The 18694-nt window shown below is 38.8% G+C and overlaps 2 protein-coding genes and 1 long non-coding RNA gene across 5 annotated transcripts; all 3 read right to left on the bottom strand.

Moving 5' to 3' along the window:
* Positions 1 to 61: 61 nt before the first annotated feature.
* Positions 62 to 2326, bottom strand: LOC310767517 (protocadherin beta-1-like). Its single transcript, XM_083624558.1, has one exon. The coding sequence runs from the start codon at positions 2166 to 2168 to the stop codon at positions 249 to 251; it is 1920 nt and encodes a 639-aa protein (XP_083480684.1). The 5' UTR covers positions 2169 to 2326; the 3' UTR covers positions 62 to 248.
* A 1015-nt stretch (positions 2327 to 3341) lies between these two features.
* On the bottom strand, positions 3342 to 8489 carry LOC310767509 (protocadherin beta-3-like). 2 transcript variants are annotated; one of them, XM_083624549.1, is made up of 2 exons: positions 5106 to 8489; positions 3342 to 3638 (listed from the first exon to the last, which is right to left on the bottom strand). In XM_083624549.1, the coding sequence occupies exons 1-2, from the start codon at positions 7527 to 7529 to the stop codon at positions 3627 to 3629; spliced, it is 2436 nt and encodes an 811-aa protein (XP_083480675.1). In that variant the 5' UTR covers positions 7530 to 8489; the 3' UTR covers positions 3342 to 3626. The 2 variants fall into 2 exon arrangements, with proteins under 2 accessions (XP_083480675.1, XP_083480676.1); XM_083624550.1 differs by having other exon boundaries at positions 3342 to 3614.
* Positions 8490 to 8677: 188 nt separating this feature from the next.
* LOC310767519 lies at positions 8678 to 11327 on the bottom strand. Of its 2 annotated transcripts, none has more exons than XR_014550933.1 (3): positions 11214 to 11327; positions 10068 to 10458; positions 8678 to 9978 (listed from the first exon to the last, which is right to left on the bottom strand). It is a non-coding gene; the product is annotated as an uncharacterized lncRNA (long non-coding RNA). The 2 variants fall into 2 exon arrangements; XR_014550934.1 differs by lacking the exon at positions 11214 to 11327 and adding an exon at positions 11055 to 11122.
* Positions 11328 to 18694: the final 7367 nt, after the last annotated feature.

Raw genomic sequence — 18694 nt, 5'->3', positions numbered from 1 at the left:
AAATTGGCTGCAGAGTTGTAGGTTTCACGTTTCTGCAACTTGATTACAACAAACACCACAACAGAAATGAGAAAGATGCTTGAGATGGCAGCCAAGCAGATGATCAAATACATCGTCAGGCTGCGGTCTTCCTCCTCCACGGTTTCCTCCTTTGGGAGAGCCACACTTTTCAGATAAGGGTCAGAGAAGCCGTCCACTAGAAGGATTCTGAGCGTGGCAGAGGTGGACTGGGGAGGATGGCCGTTGTCTCAGACCACCACAATCAGATTCTGCTTGAAGCTGTCTCGGTTGCTGACCGGCCTCAGGGTGGTCACTTCTCCATTCTGGGCCCCCACCGTGAACAGACCCGGTTCTGTGGCCTTCAGCAGCTGGTAGGAAAGCCAAGAGTTCTGCGCAGAATCCCTGTCCACAGCCACCACCTTGGTGACCAGGTAGCCAGTCTCTGCCCCTCGGGGAACCAGGTCATTTGAGGGGGAAGTGCCATTCTGGAGAGGGTAGAGGATGAAGGGGGCATTGTCATTTTCATCCACGACCTGAACGCGGATGGGAACTTCTGAGCTCAGTGGAGGAGAACCTGAATCCACAGCCCTCACCGTCACCTGGAAATCTTTTACTTCCTCATAATCCAGAGACCGGATGGCATACAGGTTCCCCGTTTCAGAGTTGATGGAGATGTAAGAGGATGTGGGGCCATCATTGACCTTCCCAGGCAAAAGCGAGTAGGTCACTTTGGCATTCTGCGCTGTGTCCAGATCAACAGCATGGACCGAATTGATCAGAAGACCAGGAATATTGTTTTCTCTTAACTGCATTTGATAGAATGGCTTTTCAAACACTGGAGGGTTGTCATTGACATCTGAGATTTGAACATGAAGTATTCTTGTGGAAGTGAGTCTGGGAGAGCCCCTGTCTGTGGCTGTGATAGTAATGTTATATTCACTGACTTTTTCTCTGTCCAGTGGTTGTTGGGTCACCAGCTGGTAATAGTTGTTCTCGGTGGGTTTGAGCACAAATGGCAGGTTGACTTCAGTGGTGCAGGCAGTTCTGCCACTGTCTCCAGAGTACATGTCTGTGACACTAAAGAGGGCCACCACTGTGTCTGGGGAAGAGTCCTCAGGTAAGGGACTGGTGATGGATGTGATGGTAATCTCTGGAGCATTGTCGTTCTCATCCTCAATCTCTACAATGACTTTGCAGTAAGCAGAAAGGCCCCCTCCATCTGTAGCTCTGATGTGCAGCTCATGATTTGTGTTTTCTTCATAATCTATTGCCCCTGAAATGGTAATTTCACCAGTGTTTTTGTTTAAGTTGAATGATCTTAGTACACTTTCTTGCACTTCGCTGAAGGTGTAAGTGATATGTGCATTGGAACCAAGATCCCTGTCAGTGGCTTCCACTTTGGTGACCAGGGTATCCAATGGGCTGTTTTCCATTAGCTTCACTTTGTACGCAGATTGTTCAAATTGAGGAAAATTATCGTTGTTATCCAGAACATCAATGATAATTTGTGCTGTTCCAGTTCGTTTAGGGATCCCTCCATCAACAGCTGACAGAATTAGGGTAATCTGTGGATTCACCTCACGATCTAACTGCTTCTCCAATACCAATTCTATATATTTGCTTCCATCACTGTGCCTTTGGACATCCAGTTTAAAATGTTCATTAGGACTAAGTGTGTAATTTTGTACAGCATTTTCTCCTATATCTGAATCCTGTGCTCTCTCCAAAGGGAATCGAGTGTTCACTGGTACCTGCTCAGGTATTTCAAAAATGAATTTCATTTTTGAGAATTTTGGGGCATTATCATTGACATCTTGTATTTGAACTTTGATTCTCTGCAGCTGCAATGGGTTTTCAAGCACAATTTCAGAGAATAGAAGACAAGGATCATTCTGACCACACAGAGACTCTCGGTCTGTTTTGTCCTTTAATATTAAATCCCCAGAATGTGGATCCAGCTGGAAATACTGCTTTGAGCTCCTAGAAACCAGCCGGGCTTTCCGAGCAAAAAGTTCCTTTGCATCCACTCTCAAATCTTTTAGCACATTCGCTATTAGAGACCCACTTTTCTTTTCCTCCGGCACTGAATAGAGGATGGGTTCACACATTGCAATATGCATGCAGAAATAAAGAACCAAACTCAAAACTTGCCTTTTGTGCCTTTCCATTGTTCCAGCTTCACTTCCAGTCAGTTCAAATTAGAAGAAGTATCTGTCCAGAATTTCCTTTCATGTGTTACACACCTTCAAGGCCAATCCATCCAAGATGCAGAGGTCTGTTCCTTTGGATTGTAATGAGCATATGTCCTTTCTTTTAAAGATTGCTTTGTCTAATGGCTGCAGCTCTTTGGGAGAGCATTTGCTCTCTGACAATATGGTCTGGGTTGTGTAATAGCACCACCTTGTGTTGGAATTGTGATACAACTCCATTAATGTTACCACTTGCCAACCTACACAGATCTTTTAGGAGATCTAGAAATCCTTAGGTTTTCTAACGTGTAAGTCTATTAACTTATATAATTATATATATCATTACATATATATATATCTATATATCACCCACATGAAGACTGCTGGGACCGACTGACAGAGTGCCTTGCATTCAGTTTTCAAAATGTCCCACAATCTGGATACAAAGAATAAAGTACTCAAATAAACTCTGATTACTACAAAAGTGGTAAACTTAGACTTATCTCTCTTATACTGGCAGACAACTTATAACCTAAAATGATTAAGGTGTTTTTCTCTTAGCTATGTGGATTAAACATCATAATATTTTCCAAAATAATATTTTATAAATTCTGAACTAACATAAGGTCGGTGGTGGGTGGGGTGAAGAGTTAGAATAATGCTAACCAAGTGGATTTTTTTGTTCCCCTTCCATCTGAGCACCTGTCTTACATGCCAGTTTACAAACAAGTTTTGAAACTGTCCTTAATTTCAAAATCAGCTTCTCAAGTGATTCAGTATCTTATTAAAGGATGGGAGGTGGAATCAAAGACACTGCCAGCCTCATAGATCTAATTCTATGGATTTTAAAAAAAATAAATCTACTCAACTTATATAAATAGAATTAAACAAAAAAAAATCAATAATCAAATATAAACCACAATTGAAATATATGAAATCCAAATTGGACCACAGCATTCTTGCATAATATCCATAGCAGAGGTAGCAATATTAATACAATACATATTGATAACAAAAAGATGGGTGTGATCTTTCGACCAAAGAAATCTAGACGTAGTCATCACTCCTTTTCCAACCCTTAAAAAAAAAATTACACAAGTTTTTCTGGTACAAACCTCGTGGCAGTTTCAACCAAAGGAGAAAGATTACACATTTTATGAAATCACTCAATACTTTATTTATTTTTTACATCCCTGTGGTTAACTCAGAAAGTGAAGTAAGCAAATACAGGATGAAACATTTATTTTGTTGTTGTTGTTACAAGCATTTGAAAGTTTGGAAAATATATCACTGAAGGGCACCTAGACAATATATTAATGTTTAATTCAGAGTTTGTTCTGACAATAAAACTGATAATTGAAGCATATTTTAATAATTCCCCAGAAGACTGTCCTGTAACAAATTGGGAGGTCTTCAAAGCAATCACTACAAGAGAAATCAAACAAAAAGCTGCATATTTCAAAAAAGAAAAAAGACCATTAATGAGTTAATAACACAGATTAAAGATGTGGTGCAACAACATAAAAGGACAAACAATATTACAAAGACTTGATGCTACTAAAAAACCCCACTTAATTTAGTATAGTGTTCATAGGTTTGTAAGTTATCAACTTGGGTCAAGTAACTACTTAACATTATTTTCAGAATAAGGAAACAATACATACAGATAAAGCATTTGATAAAATAGAGTGATCTATTCTGGGAGCTGCACAAAATGTAAATGGACACTACTTTAATCTCCAGGATTATGATGTTTTCAAACCCTACTGTTTCAAAATAGACAAAGTACAATCAGAAACATTTAAATTAAATAGATGCACTAGACAGGAATGCCAATTATCAATGTTACTATTTAATTATCTGTGGAACTTATGGGCAAAGCTGTTAGACTGGATCACATAAATAAAGGATTGACAGTATCAGCAAACCACTTAAAAATAAGTTTGTATGCAGATGACATTGTGCTAATTCTGAAACATCCAGAAAAATAATTTGAGCCAGTTGTACAGTAACTTTAAAAACAATAGAAGACAGAATTGAAAATAAATATCAAATCCCTTGATCATCATGCCTAGAGTATTAATTTCCCCACATTTTTACAATGATCTCTCAAACACTGGAGAATTGTCTTGTTCTCTTAAGACTTGAGCATAAGTCATTATTATTGAACTGAACCATAGAACATCATCAGTGGTCATGCCCTCATTGAGTATTGTTCTGTTCAAAGGACTGTGGTTCACAAGTTCATAATAGTTATTGACAGTGACTATTAGGGAAGTGGGAGAAATTTATTTTCTTTCATATTCTAATATGAACCAACCTAAATCACTGTTGCAAAAAAAAAATATGAAGCAAAACAGAGCTGCCCTTCAAAAATCATATTTCTCTGAATTTTCTAATGCAATTATCCAACCAATTTCTACAGAAATGGGCATATTAGAGGAAAGCATGCATAATGTAAAAATAACATACAAAAAAACACTATATTAGGGAAATTGCTTGCAAAAAAACCTGTATGTATGTATATTGAGAGAAATGTCACTAAAATGCTGCCAAATTTTTGTGAGGTCTTAACTCTCTGCCCCAAAAAAGTTTGTGGAAATATGGTGGCCCGAACGTAAAATTGGAAAAATGAGAAACTGAAGCAACAAAAATTGAATTATTCATCCATCCCTAGTGACTTTTAATAAAGAGGAAGCTGTATCTCCTCAGAGTAGATGTTTCTGTTGTTCACTCTGGTGGCCTTTTCTATTATACTTAAAAGGAGAATGACTGTATGCAATGGACAAGCCACTGATCATTTCCAGACTTCTCAGAATTCATTGCATTCAGGCTTAGAAATCAGAGACTTGTTGAGAGCAAATAATAGATAAACTGAACATAACCATATGAAAAGTATTAAAATACTTTTCTTACCTGGATATTATCTTTACATTCCTCTACTTGACTGGGGAGCTCTTGAGAATTATTTGAATTCATCGGATTCACCTGAGTGTTAGGAGGCTCCACAGAGAAAACAGGAAACAGGGGCCTGAGAAACCTGAACTCGCTGTTCAGAGACCCACCAGCTAAGCACACCTCATAGTTGTAAGCCTGAGAAAGAGATCCAGCACCAGGATCCACACAGTTCTCCTGGGAATCTAGTCCTACCGGGAAATTGGCTGCAGAGTTGTAGTTTCCTATGAACTTTTCACGTTTCTGCAACTTGATTACAATAAATGCCACTACAGAAATGAGAAAGATGCTTGAGATGGCAGCCAAGCAGATGATCAGATACATCGTCAGGCTGGGGTCTTCCTCCTCCACTGTTTCCTCCTTTGGGAGAGCCACACTTTTCAGATAAGGGTCAGAGAAGCCGTCCACTAGAAGGATTCTGAGCGTGGCAGAGGTGGACTGGGGAGGATGGCCGTTGTCTCGGACCACCACAATCAGATTCTGCTTGAAGCTGTCTCGGTTGCTGACCGGCCTCAGGGTGGTCACTTCTCCATTCTGGGCCCCCACCGTGAACAGACCCGGTTCTGTGGCCTTCAGCAGCTGGTAGGAAAGCCAAGAGTTCTGCGCAGAATCCCTGTCCACAGCCACCACCTTGGTGACCAGGTAGCCAGTCTCTGCCCCTCGGGGAACCAAGTCATTCGAGGGGGAAGTGCCATTCTGGAGAGGGTAGAGGATGAAGGGGGCATTGTCATTTTCATCCACGACCTGAACGCGGATGGGAACTTCTGAGCTCAGTGGAGGGGAACCTGAATCCACAGCCCTCACCGTCACCTGGAAATCTTTTACTTCCTCATAATCCAGAGACCGGATGGCATACAGGTTCCCTGTTTCAGAGTTGATGGAGATGTAAGAGGATGTGGGGCCATCATTGACCTTCCCAGGCAAAAGCGAGTAGGTCACTTTGGCATTCTGCGCTGTGTCCGGATCAACAGCATGGACCGAATTGATCAGAAGACCAGGAATATTGTTTTCTCTTAACTGCATTTCATAGAATGGCTTTTCAAAGACTGGAGGGTTGTCATTGACATCTGACACTTCAACATGAAGTATTCTTGTGGAAGTGAGTCTGGGAGAGCCTCTGTCTGTGGCTGTGATAGTAATGTTATATTCACTGACTTTTTCTCTGTCCAGTGGTTGTTGGGTCACCAGCTGGTAATAGTTGTTCTCCGTGGGTTTGAGCACAAATGGCAGGTTGACTTCAGTGGTGCAGGCAGTTCTGCCACTGTCTCCAGAGTCCACGTCGGTGACACTGAAGAGGGCCACCACTGTGTCTGGGGGAGAGTCCTCAGGTAAGAGACTCTTGATGGATGTTATGGTAATCTCTGGAGCATTGTCGTTCTCATCCTCAATCTCTACAATGACTTTGCAGTAAGAGGAAAGTCCCCCTCCATCCGTAGCTCTGATGTTCATCTCATAATTTGCGTTTTCTTCATAATCAATTGTCCCTGAAACACTAAGTTCTCCATTAAGTGTGTTTAAAGTGAATGATCTTAATGCCGTTTGCCCCACCTGGCTGAAGGAATAAGTAATAGTTGCATAGGAACCAAAATCTTTGTCGCTTGCTTCAACTTTTACAACCAGTGTATTCAGTGGGCTGTTTTCCATTAGTTTTACTTTGTACACAGATTGTTCAAATTGAGGGAAATTATCATTAGCATCCAGAACATCAATAATAATTTGTGCTGTGCCAGTTTTGGGGGGGATTCCTCCATCAACAGCTGACAGAATCAGGGCAATCTGTGGATTCTCCTCACGGTCCAACAGTTTCTCCAATACCAATTCCGCATGTTTGCTACCATCACTGTGACTTTGCACATCAAGTCTAAAATGCTCATTAGGACTAAGGGTGTAGTTCTGAACTGTATTTTTTCCTTTGTCTGGGTCTTCTGCTCTCTCCAAAGGAAATCTGATATCCACAGGAGTCTGCTCAGGTATTTTAAAAATAAACTGGTTTTTAAAGAATTTGGGGGAATTATCATTCACATCTTCTATTTCAACTTCAATTCTGTGTAGCTGCAATGGATTTTCCAGCACTATTTCAGAGAGTAGAACACAAGGTTCATTCTGTCCACACAGGGACTCCCGATCAATTTTATCCTTTACTGTCACATCTCCAGAATGAGGATCCAGCTGAAAATACTGCTTGGAGCTCTTAGAGACTAGGTGGGCTCTCCGAGCAGACAGCTCCTTTGAATGCACTCTCAAATCTTTTAGCACATTCGCTACCAGAAACCCACTTTTCTTTTCCTCTGCCACTGAATAGCGGAAGGATTCACACATTGCTATGCATGCACAGAGATACAGGGAAAAAGACCAAACTTGCCTGATCTTGAGGTGCATTTCCATTCTCCCAGCCTCACTTCCAGTCAGATATATGATGCAAGGTGGTTCTTTCGACGTTGTCTGTTATGTGTCTGTTATATATCCCCAATACAATTATTCATTTCTTTTGCTATGTTTTTAATGGACTGTGGCCTTTTGAAAAAATGCCTGAAATGAAGATCTGTTTCCTTTCTCTTTGTATGCTTCCTTTGCATTTATGGCTCCGGGAGAGCAGTTACTCACTACTAAATAATCTACGGTATGTTGTGCAAGAGCACCACCTTGTGTTTGAACTGCAGTGTAGCTCCCAAAACATTACCACGTACCAACTCACATAGAAAGATCTCATGTAAGAGCTTCTATTTTATGACTGTATTCTTAACCCTTAACTGATATATAAAAAGGCTGTCACCTCTCATTCTCAAGCCCCCCCCCCCGACTCTCCATCAATATATTTGCTGAGACACTGTGATGTCCCCAAACATTCACAAATTATTGAGAGGACTGTTGCTGGCATAAACTGTTCACAGCCACTGTGGCCTCCATGAAGGAACAACAACAAAAATGATACAACTTTTTGTATCATACAACATTTCAGCTTCCAGCTCTGCTTCTTCTTCTTCTCTTCACACACAGATTGACTTGTTCTGAAGAGCCATCTGACAGACCCTGACTATGACTTGGGTGCCATTTTATCTCCGGCCAGTCATTTCAAATTTGGATGGAATTCTCCCCTCTCATTGTGATGAAATGTCATTGTATGTTCAAAGTGAATAGATTCTCAAGTCTGTTAGTTAGCTTTATAAGTTAGATAAGGTTGGTGAATGATGTTGTGCTTGCTTATTAAGATTTGTTCCAACTACTACATTGATTTTAAACCTTCATATAGAAGACAATACGTGGTACATTGAGTGAAATATATTATGTGAAGGTATGATGGAATATTTGGGAGCTCCATGTCCTTTAGTGCTCACACTTGAGGCAGCACAGGAATGGAAGATATTTAAACAAGAGTTTCAGATTTTATTGTCGGCTATGCAGTCAGATGAAAAACCAGATATACAGGAAATTGCTGATTTTCTTAATGTGGTGGGCACTGTATAATTCCTTTGAGCTGTCTGCTGAAGAAACGGTTATAAGGCACGAAAGGAAAAGTACTGTCTTCCTAAAAGTAACATGACAATTGTAAATATAAATTTAGATCAAAATATTAGCAAGATGGAGAAACATTTGGAATGTTTCAGATTTCAGAGCAAAAAGGTTGACTTGCAGTTTTGGAAGGGATTCCTTAACAATGTGGCATATTTGCAGGGAGATGGTCTGACCTAAATCATGATATAGAAGCTTCTGTAAAAGATTGTGAGGTATGCTTCAAATATCAGAATAAAGTAAAACAACCTATGGATTTTTTAGCACCATGATCAAGAGTGAGAATGGATTTGTTTGAATAGGAGGGGCATCACTATTTACATGTTCTTGACCATTATTCACATTATCCAGAGATCTGAACTAAACAATCTGAGTGCAAAACTTGACATAGGCAAATTGAAAGTTGTTTTTACAAGACATGGTATTCCACCAATGGTTATGTCAGACCGTGAGCCAAAATTTTGTTGTCAGAGGAGTTCAAAGATTTTGCTTCTCATTATGAATTAAGGCATGCAAAGTCAAGTTCAGGATATCCTTAGTTGAATGCGCTGGTAGAGAATGGTGTCAAAATTATTAATCAAATATTATTTAACAAACATTTACTGCTTTTTGCTGAGCTTTATTAAATTTCAGGGCAGGACCTTTAGAACATGGGTTTTATCCTGCAGGGTTGCTGGTCAATTTCATGCTTCAGGCAGCTTCATATTCAGTTGCCACTGATTGTCAGCATGGCACCTTATCATCAAATAAATAAGGAGAGCAAGTCGGGCAAGTAAGAAGAACCTTTCATAAAGCTGGAAGTTCACAGGTGTCTCTTTCAGGGAGGACTTCCATACAGGGTCTTATGTGTTTGCCCCCTTTTGTTGCCTACCAGCGCAAAGCCACTTGTAGAAGCCCGGTGCTCCATTGATTTGCAAACACATTGTGATTTTGTCCCTCTGTTGTCTCTTGAACCTTGATCACTAATTCAGACGCCATACAGATGCTTTTAATGTAATACGTTTGATCTCTTTACTGTAAAGGAATGAGTGAGAGAGCAGGCAAAACATAATTAATTTGTAGCGTCTGAACACAACACATCTCCTATGCAATCAGGAAAAGGGTAGTGTGTTGCTAACAGTGTCTCTGCTCACATTGACATGAAAATGTATCATAATCCTTGAAAAAATAACCCCTGTATCTGGACTTCACATCTTTGTACATAGCTATGTTGCCTAACAGATGTTATTTGACTATATGTTGTCTCCTTTTTTGGCATAGCCAGGACACCAGGCCATTTTGTGGAAATCCGAGTAAGTGTGTTCATCATCAGCTGGTCATAAAACTGTCTCTTTTGCTGATGTTAGATCCTTTTATCTGGACAGTCATGCATGCACCCACAAACAGAAGTGTTCACATGTCATCAAAGGAAACATGACATCCAGGATCTTGTTCCATGTTCCATGCACACCACTTACAAGGGGGGTGAGAATAGTAATAGAGTATCATCTCCATTTTAAGTTATTTCTTGGGTGCTCATGATAAGACAAGAGTCTGAAGTTTGGGTTGGATATCAAAGGTCCTTGGAACAACTTGATATGCATTCTTCGGGGCTAAACACTTTGATTAGTGATATCCAGAGGCATAGTGGAGGTGAAAAAATTTCTAAGAAAAAAATGGGGTAGGTGCTATGTCAGTCATTTCCCAAAGCACAGCAGAATTTAGTTCCTAACCTCTGCTCAGCTGCTGCCAGAAAATTTAAGCTTCTATAATTTCACTCACAAGTACAGTATGCTGATATAACTGTGGTGTGGTTTGTGATATTCTGGTAAAGAAAGAAGAAGAAGAAAAAAATAAGTTCCTTTGATTTCTGAATGTCCAGTGAAAACATTGCAAAATGTGGGCATTCCTTCACAACTTTTAAGCTATCTGTCAAATTCCAAGAGCTGCAGGCACCCATTCTGACACAGCCTTCTAGGATCTTCTCCTTATGCTTTTCATTTACCTTGTGTCATCTGCTTCCTATCAGGTGATTCTCCCTTCCTATGGCTTTGGATATCCCCACTTTGGATACAATACATTAAGGCAACAATATAATGCCAGTTTTTCCCCCCTGTAATTTCATTTATTGATTTACTTGTTTCTTCTCCCATTCGTATCTTACCGCTGTGCTTCCATGTTTATCCACCTCTATGCCATGGTCAAAACTGCAAATGGTTCTTGATAAGGTCTTCATTCTGTGTGCTTTTTGCATACACACAAAAACATGTTTCTCCCCATGGATATCCAAACACAAACTGCAGATTTGTCCAACAGAGTCTGCAATCAACAGTTTCACTAAATATGCCAAGAAATGTTTTCTTCAGTACTTTTATTTCTGTTCCAGTAAATACTTGCATTATTATTATGTCCATCACTTACATGTCTTGAAATAATCTTGTGTGATAGGACCAAGGCATTTGCATGTTTCATTGTGAAGAAAGCAGGAGTCCAGGCAGCCATCCTCCCAGATTTTTGGGACCTAAAATAGAAATCAGAGAGAAAATGAACTACACAAAGGCAAAGAAAGGAATCCCCTACCTTTGCTTGCAGGAACGTTCTTCTTCTGGTCCCTTTCCTTATTGAGGAGGAATGTCAAATTCCTTTATTGTGAAAGGGCTGGAAATCAGACAGCATCTGCATAGCAAGCTCAGTCGCCATTTCCCCACTGCCTGTTCTGTTTTCCTGCAGATTCTTTGCACATCCTCAGCAGCGCTGAGCAACAGCGACACAGAATGGTCAAAACTGGAACTGCGTGTATTTCATGCTAAGCAGCAAGCACTTTTCTCGTGTTTTCACTCATGGCAGGTAATATGAGTTTTGCCCATTTAATAAGTGTGCAAATATTGGAGACAAGCATAGAAAAACCCCAAAGCGAGTAACTGTAGGGCAAGTTTTGGAGCACCTGAAAGACTAACCAATTTATTATGCCATACGTTTTTGTGGACTTCAGTATGAACATGCCTGAAAGGTTATCCTGGGAGAAACAGTTGCAGGGGGGAATAAGGTCAGGAGGAAATGAAATGCAGAAAAGGACAAGCTGTGGTAATTATACACTTGTAACTCACAAAACAATTCTTGACGGCACAGACATTCTGGCATTGACAAGCCAATTAACCCATATACTGTTCTAAAAATCTCATGTCTCACATCAAACTACAAGTGATAGCATTTAAATTCCTGATGTACTACAACTTGATAGTTTTACATTCCTATGTCCCTTTGAAATTCTTTTGCTGGCAATGGCCATGCACATTCACTAACATGAAGTAGTTAGCAGGTTCTCTAGAACCTTTGTTGGGGTTCTTCAAACTTTGTCAAACTTTCAGATTCTCATCTTTTTTGCTGCAAATGTTAAACAAAATAGCAAGAATGTGAGGTGGTAAGAGAAATCTGGGCATGATGGGAAAGTTGCACTGTCAGTAGTTTGCAAGAGTTTTCATGTGGAGGTGATCTGTAGATTTGGGCTGCATAATAATATTTGAGTACAGGGATTACTTCTGAGTGGGAATCCATAGAACTGCCCAGTGAATTTAATTAGATTGTGCTAGGTACAAATCAGATTTCAGGTTGCACTAAGATCTACTGCAGAAGTAGGGAAACAATTGTTATCTCTCCACCCCCTGGTGTCCACCTATCAATCACTTGACATCACTATGGCATAAGGGGATGTTGTGCTTTGAAGTCCCAGATGCTGGAGTTTGTACCACTGTTTGAAAGCCTTTTGCTGTTGGAAACAGGGGGCTCAGACAAGAGTGGCAGAGGGCACTCTGGTTTTGTTCCCTCTGAAACACTTGATCAGGAGAAAAGAAACAAGTTGCCTTTTGAAAGCATCATATATAATAATATATAATAATATATATCACATATAATAATATATATATTATATATCATATATAATTATATATATTGTCTGTCTATCTATCTATCTATTTATCTATCTATCTATCTATCTATCTATCTATCTATCTATCCATCTACCATTACATGTATCTATCTATCATCATCTATCATCTATCTATCTATCTATCTATCTATCTATCTATCTATCCATCTACCATTATCTATCTATCTATCTATCTATCTATCTATCTATCTATCATCATCTATCTATCTATCATCTATACCTATCATCTATCTATCTATCATCTATCTATCTATCTATCTATCATCTATCTATCTATCTATCTATCATCTATCTATCTATATCATCATCTATCTATCTATCTATCTATCTATCATCTATCATCTATCTATATCTATCTATCATCATCTATCTCTCTCTCTCTCTCTCTCTCTCTCTCTCTCTCTCATCTATCTATTATCTATCATCTATCTATCTATCTATCTATCTATCCATCATCTATCTATCTATCTATCTATCTATCTATCTATCTATCTATCTATTTTCTTGGCCACTCTGGGTAGCTTCCAAGTTGCCAATCTGACATCAAACATCAAAAACTTCCTTGAACAGGGCTGACTTCAGATGCCTTCTAAAAGTCAGATGGTTTATTTCCTTGACATCTGACGGGAGGGCATTCCACAGGGCGGGCACCACCACCGAGAAGGCCCTCTGCCTTGTTCCCTGTAACCTCAGTTCTCTCAGTGAGGGAACCTCTGGAAGTCTCTCAGAGCTAGAATGGTAGAATTGTAGAGCTGGATGGGATCCCAAGGGTCATCTACTCCAACCCCCTGCATTGCAGGGATTTCAATCAAAAACCTCCAAGGAAGAAGAGTCCACCAACTCCCGAGGGAGTCCATTCCACTGTCAAACAGCTGTTGTTGTCAGGAAGTTCTTCCTGATGTTTAGTTGGAATCTCCTTTCTTGTAACTTGAGCATGCAGCCATTCCTTCCCAAAGGCAACTGTTTTTCTCATCTCCCTTTTACCTCTAGGTGATCACGCCTGCCTTGTAACAGATGAAGAGTTTTGAAGGGCCCAATACATGGGTATCTAGTATGTTCCCTTTTAGGAATCCTAGGTCAAAGCGAGGTTGCCTGCAAGGTGTGTGGGGCTGATGCTCAAGGCTCATCCCTCTAGGAAGGGGTTTGGATAATATACTTGGGGCTGGCAGTGTCACCCACCCAAGGAAATTGCAGATGGACTGGGGACTCAGTGATATGGGATCATCAGACTAATGGCATATCATAGCTAAAAGCTGCTGGGGATATAGAAGCAATGCAAGGCAAGGCACATAAAGCATGCTTGGGTAATAATTTTAAATAGAGCACTGATTAACACATTATTTTTTTTAATTGGATGACATGAGGTAAAAAAGTTGTATCACTTGATATGGAATGACCCCTAACCTTTTTACCTCATGTCATCCAATTTTTAATTTTTTAACTCATCACGCTTGTGAGTTTTGAGGGTTTGAATTATTATTTTTTTAATGACAATTTTGATCCAAGTGTTTACTTGGTTCCTTGGTGGGCTGGTCCCCTCCAGGTGGCTCAGCATCCTGCATGACATCCAAGGTTCCCACAGGTTGAGTGGACTCCAGTGGACTCTGATCACAATGAGCATACTGTACATGTCTGCCACTTTCTTCAATCTTCTTTTCATCAATTCACTACCTCCTAACAATTTAACCACACTAGGAGGTGTGTTAACTACAGCTTGTTTGGCCTCTTATCCCACCTCTGTCACCATATAAAGAACAGACGGTGCTCATGAACTATCTTTTGATATAAAGGTGCCAAATGACTAGGGTAAAATAATCCCTGCAAGGTAGAAGCTGCCACCATTGCTGCTTGTTTATCCAATGTGAAAGGAGAGGATCTCATTTTGCACACTAGACAACCTGAAATTCCAGAAAGCAAGAGCTGAACAACCTGACTCTTCCTCTTGAGCCCCAAGCCCTGGTTACTCTGGAGCAGTTAAGCAAGTGAACAGGTACACCAAGATTAAAGTGGGTGAAATGCTAATAATTATTAAAAAAACAGCAGCATGAAAGTTGAACTTGTTACCAGTGAAATAAGACCATTAGGCAAATAATCAAAGCATGAGAATACTATAAGGTAAAACAATGAACTCAATTTACCTAACATTAATATTTAGCCATTGGAGCAGTTGACTGCAGTGAAATCCAGCAAACAGCATCCAAACACACATCAGAGTGCCCCAGAGTGACTGGGGCAACCCAGGCTGATGGGCGGTGTAAAAATAATAATTTATAATTACTAGTACTATTATGAGTATTAGTGTAACAATCCAGAATGAGACACCAAAGTGGCAAAACCACTTTTAAGGAATCAAGCCTGGATTCCTTGACCAATAAGAGGCCTGAATAGCTGTAAATTTTTGGACATACTACTTCACCACAAAGGAACCTGATTTGACCTATGGGATGAGAAAACAAAAGTTTTCTCCAGCTTCTTAATTCCCCATCTGTATTAAAGTATTCCAATATTTTTAAACAATTATGTCCACTCAAACCTGTCAAATGCTTTTTTACTATCTAAAAATAATAATACATGAGGTTGGTTACTTTTAACTATGTTTAACTGTTTTATGTATTACATTTACCAGTCTTCCAACATTTGAAGACATTTTTTTTCCCCTGTAATAGAGCCCAAGTATACTATTATACATCCCAATTACACAAAGAATTCATCTATATTTTGTTCCAGTGGGGTTTCTAATTTAGACATTTTTTCATAATATTTTAAAATTGTTCTAAAATTTCATTTGCTATACTTGTTAATCTGTCTTTAAAAATATTGATGGAATAATTTTCTCTTTTATTCTTTATTTAATAATTAAATATTTTTGATGGTTTATTACTCAAGTCAAATCATTTTTGCTTTAAAACAATTGAAATGCTTTCTTATTTTTGAACTCATAAGAACTCTAACTCTTGTTTAACCCCTACAAACTGTTCATATATTTGTGGACTTCTATGTTTATGAGATTGCTCTATTGAATGAATTAAATCTCCCTCTCTCTCTCTCTCTCTCTCTCTCTCTCTATATATATATATATATATATAATATGTAAGCTATCCTAGCATCCCAGTAGGCCATGTCACCTCTGGGGTATCATTCCTTTCCAATATTATTGTATTTCCTGATGGTTAGTATTTAATAATTCTGAATAATTCAGGTATATTATATCTAATCGCCATTGTCTTGATTTCCTTTTTATCTATGCCCTTGGAATAGACACATTAGCACCATATAACATAGGCTCTATTTTAACTTCCTTTATTTGTTTCAAGACCAAATCTCTCCTTTCTTTTTTATATCCTTTGGGTTATCACATCTCTGTATAATTTTATCTTCATTTCTTTCATAGTAATCTACTAAGATTGAACATTGTGTCTTTTATGCATCTCTGAATTACCCTTCTTTGTTGATTTTTGTTTCCTTTCCCCTTTCAAGATTTTTCAATTTCATTATATTTCCTTCTATCTAACCCATTAACTAGCTCAGTAATAGTTGTCATTACATATGTTACTACTCCATAATCTCAAACCTCACTACCAAGAGGACAGGAAGTCTTGCTAAATTGACGTTAAATCTGTTATAGCTAGTGTGTGTATATATAGTATTCCATTTATTCTTTTCCTCCCCTTTCATTTTATATGGCTGTATTATCTCCATTAATTTTATAATTTTCAGCTGTTCCCATATATTTCAAAACAGTTACTTTCTGCACTTCCATCTTGCACATATCAAACACAGATACACACACACATTTGAGGGTACAATTTTGACACCTGTAATTAGACATGTCTACATGTTAACATCTGGAAACTTTGGAGATGGGTTGTCAATATCCTTTAAGCATCAAAGGATGGTAAGAAGTGAATGAAAAGAATATGCCCAATTTCTTCCTGGAAAACCAATCAGTGAATGAAGTGTCCTGGCTGCGGGTGTGTCAGATACATGGACATAAAGAGCATCAGTAGAAGTATAGTGTCCGGGGGGGGGGGGAGAGAAAGAAAGAAAGAAAGAAAGAAAGAAAGAAAGAGGGATAGAAAATAAATTAAGAGAGAGAGAGAGAGAGAGAGAGAGAGAGAGAGAGAGAGAGAGAGAAGAGGAAAACATAAAGAGAGAGGAAAAGTTAAGGAGCTAAAGAATTTCCCATTCTTGGTCTGTCCGCTATTTATAAATATTATTCACTACATCCACTCCAGTATAACACCCAATAAAGCCACTTTCTATAAACCATTATCTTTTTTTATATATATATAAATTTTTTATTGGTTTTTCAACACATATTAAAGACAATACAACACAATACATAAACAAACAAACATATAAACACGTATAATTTCTTGACCTTTCTTTCCTAAAACCTTCTTTCAGCGACTTCCCCATACCTCCCCTTTCTGCATCCCTGTTTTAAATCATTCCAGCAACCCCTAATTTCAATTTCTTATAGCACTTTCTTTAAATCTTTTTTCTCATATCCAATTGTTTATCACTGCAATTCTATTTTGCATTACCCAAGACATTTTAACATTCATTAATTTTGCAACAATTCTTAAGATAAACTTTAAATTTCTTCCAGTCTTCTTCCACCGTCTCTTTCCCTTGGTCACGGATTCTGCCAGCCATCTCCGCCAGTCCCATGTAGTCAATCACCTTGGTCTGCCATTCTTCCAGTGTGGGTAGTTCTTGTGTCTTCCAATACTTTGCTAAAAGTACTCTTGCTGCTGTTGTAGCATACATAAAAAACGTCCTATCTTTCCTTGACACCAATTGGCCTACCATGCCCAAGAGGAAGGCTTCTGGTTTCTTCACGAATGTGCATTTAAGCACCTTTTTCATTTCATTATAAATCATTTCCCAGAAGACCTTGATCCTTGGGCACGTCCACCAAAGGTGGTAGAAAGTACCTTCAGTTTCCTTACATTTCCAACATTTATTATTGGGCGTATGATAAATTTTTGCAAGCTTGACTGGGGTCATGTACCACCTATATATCATTTTCATAATGTTCTCTCTTAAGGCATTACATGCCGTGAACTTTATACCGGTGGTCCATAACTGTTCCCAGTCAGCAAACATAATGTTATGACCAATGTCTTGTGCCCATTTAATCATAGCTGATTTAACCGTCTCATCCTCATTTCAACAGCAAGTTGTACATTCTTGACAAATTCTTAGTATTGGGTTCCAATAACTCTGTTTCTAATTTTGACCTCTCCACCTGGAAGCCAATTTTCCTGTCCAGTTTGAAAACTTCATTTATCTGATAGTAATGAAGCCAATCTCTTACTTTTGACTTCAATTTCTCATAGCTCTGCAGTTTCACTTTTCCCTCCTCATGTTCTATAATTTCCCAATATTTTGGCCATTTGGGTTCCATATTAAGTTTTTTCACTTCCTTAGCTTCCATTGGTGACAATCACCTGGGGGTTTTATTTTCCAACAAATCTTTGTACCGAATCCAAACATTATATAATGCTTTCCTAACAATATGGTTTTTGAAACCTTGATGAGTTTTAACCTTGTCATACCATATATATGCATGCCAGCCAAATCTGTTATTGAACCCTTCCAAATCCAAAATATCTGTGTTTTCAAGAAGCAGCCAACTTTTCAGCCAGCAGAAAGCCGCTGATTCATAATACAACTTTAAGTCCGGCAGGGCAAACCCCCCTCTTTCTTTTGCATCAGTTAGTATCTTAAATTTTATTCTGGGCTTTTTGCCCTGCCAGACAAATCTAGATATATCTTTCTGCCACCTCTTGAAACAATCCATTTTGTCCAAAATCTGTAATGTTTGAAACAAAAACAACATTCTCGGCAAGACATTCATCTTAATAACAGCAATTCGGCCTAACAAGGAAAGTCTCAAATTTGACCATACTTCTAAATCTTTCTTAACTTCTGACCAACATTTCTCATAGTTATCTTTAAATAAGTTCACATTCTTAGATGTCAAATTAATCCCCAGGTATTTCACCTTCTTTGCTACCGTTAAACCAGTTTCACTCTGAAACTTCTCTCTTTCAACCACTGTTAGATTTTTATCCAATACTTTCGTTTTCTGTTTGTTCAGCTTAAA

Source organism: Podarcis filfolensis (assembly GCF_964270895.1).
Source record: "Podarcis filfolensis genome assembly, chromosome: 7".
NCBI lineage: Eukaryota > Metazoa > Chordata > Lepidosauria > Squamata > Lacertidae > Podarcis > Podarcis filfolensis.
Note: the sequence above shows the minus strand (reverse complement) of the source record. Positions and strands in the feature narration are given on the sequence as shown.

Excerpts from the sequence above, each read along its gene's own strand:
- LOC310767517 (XM_083624558.1), bottom strand. The coding sequence starts at position 2,168 with ATGGAAAGGCACAAAAGGCAAGTTTTGAGTTTGGTTCTTTATTTCTGC.
- LOC310767509 (XM_083624549.1), bottom strand. The coding sequence starts at position 7,529 with ATGGAAATGCACCTCAAGATCAGGCAAGTTTGGTCTTTTTCCCTGTAT.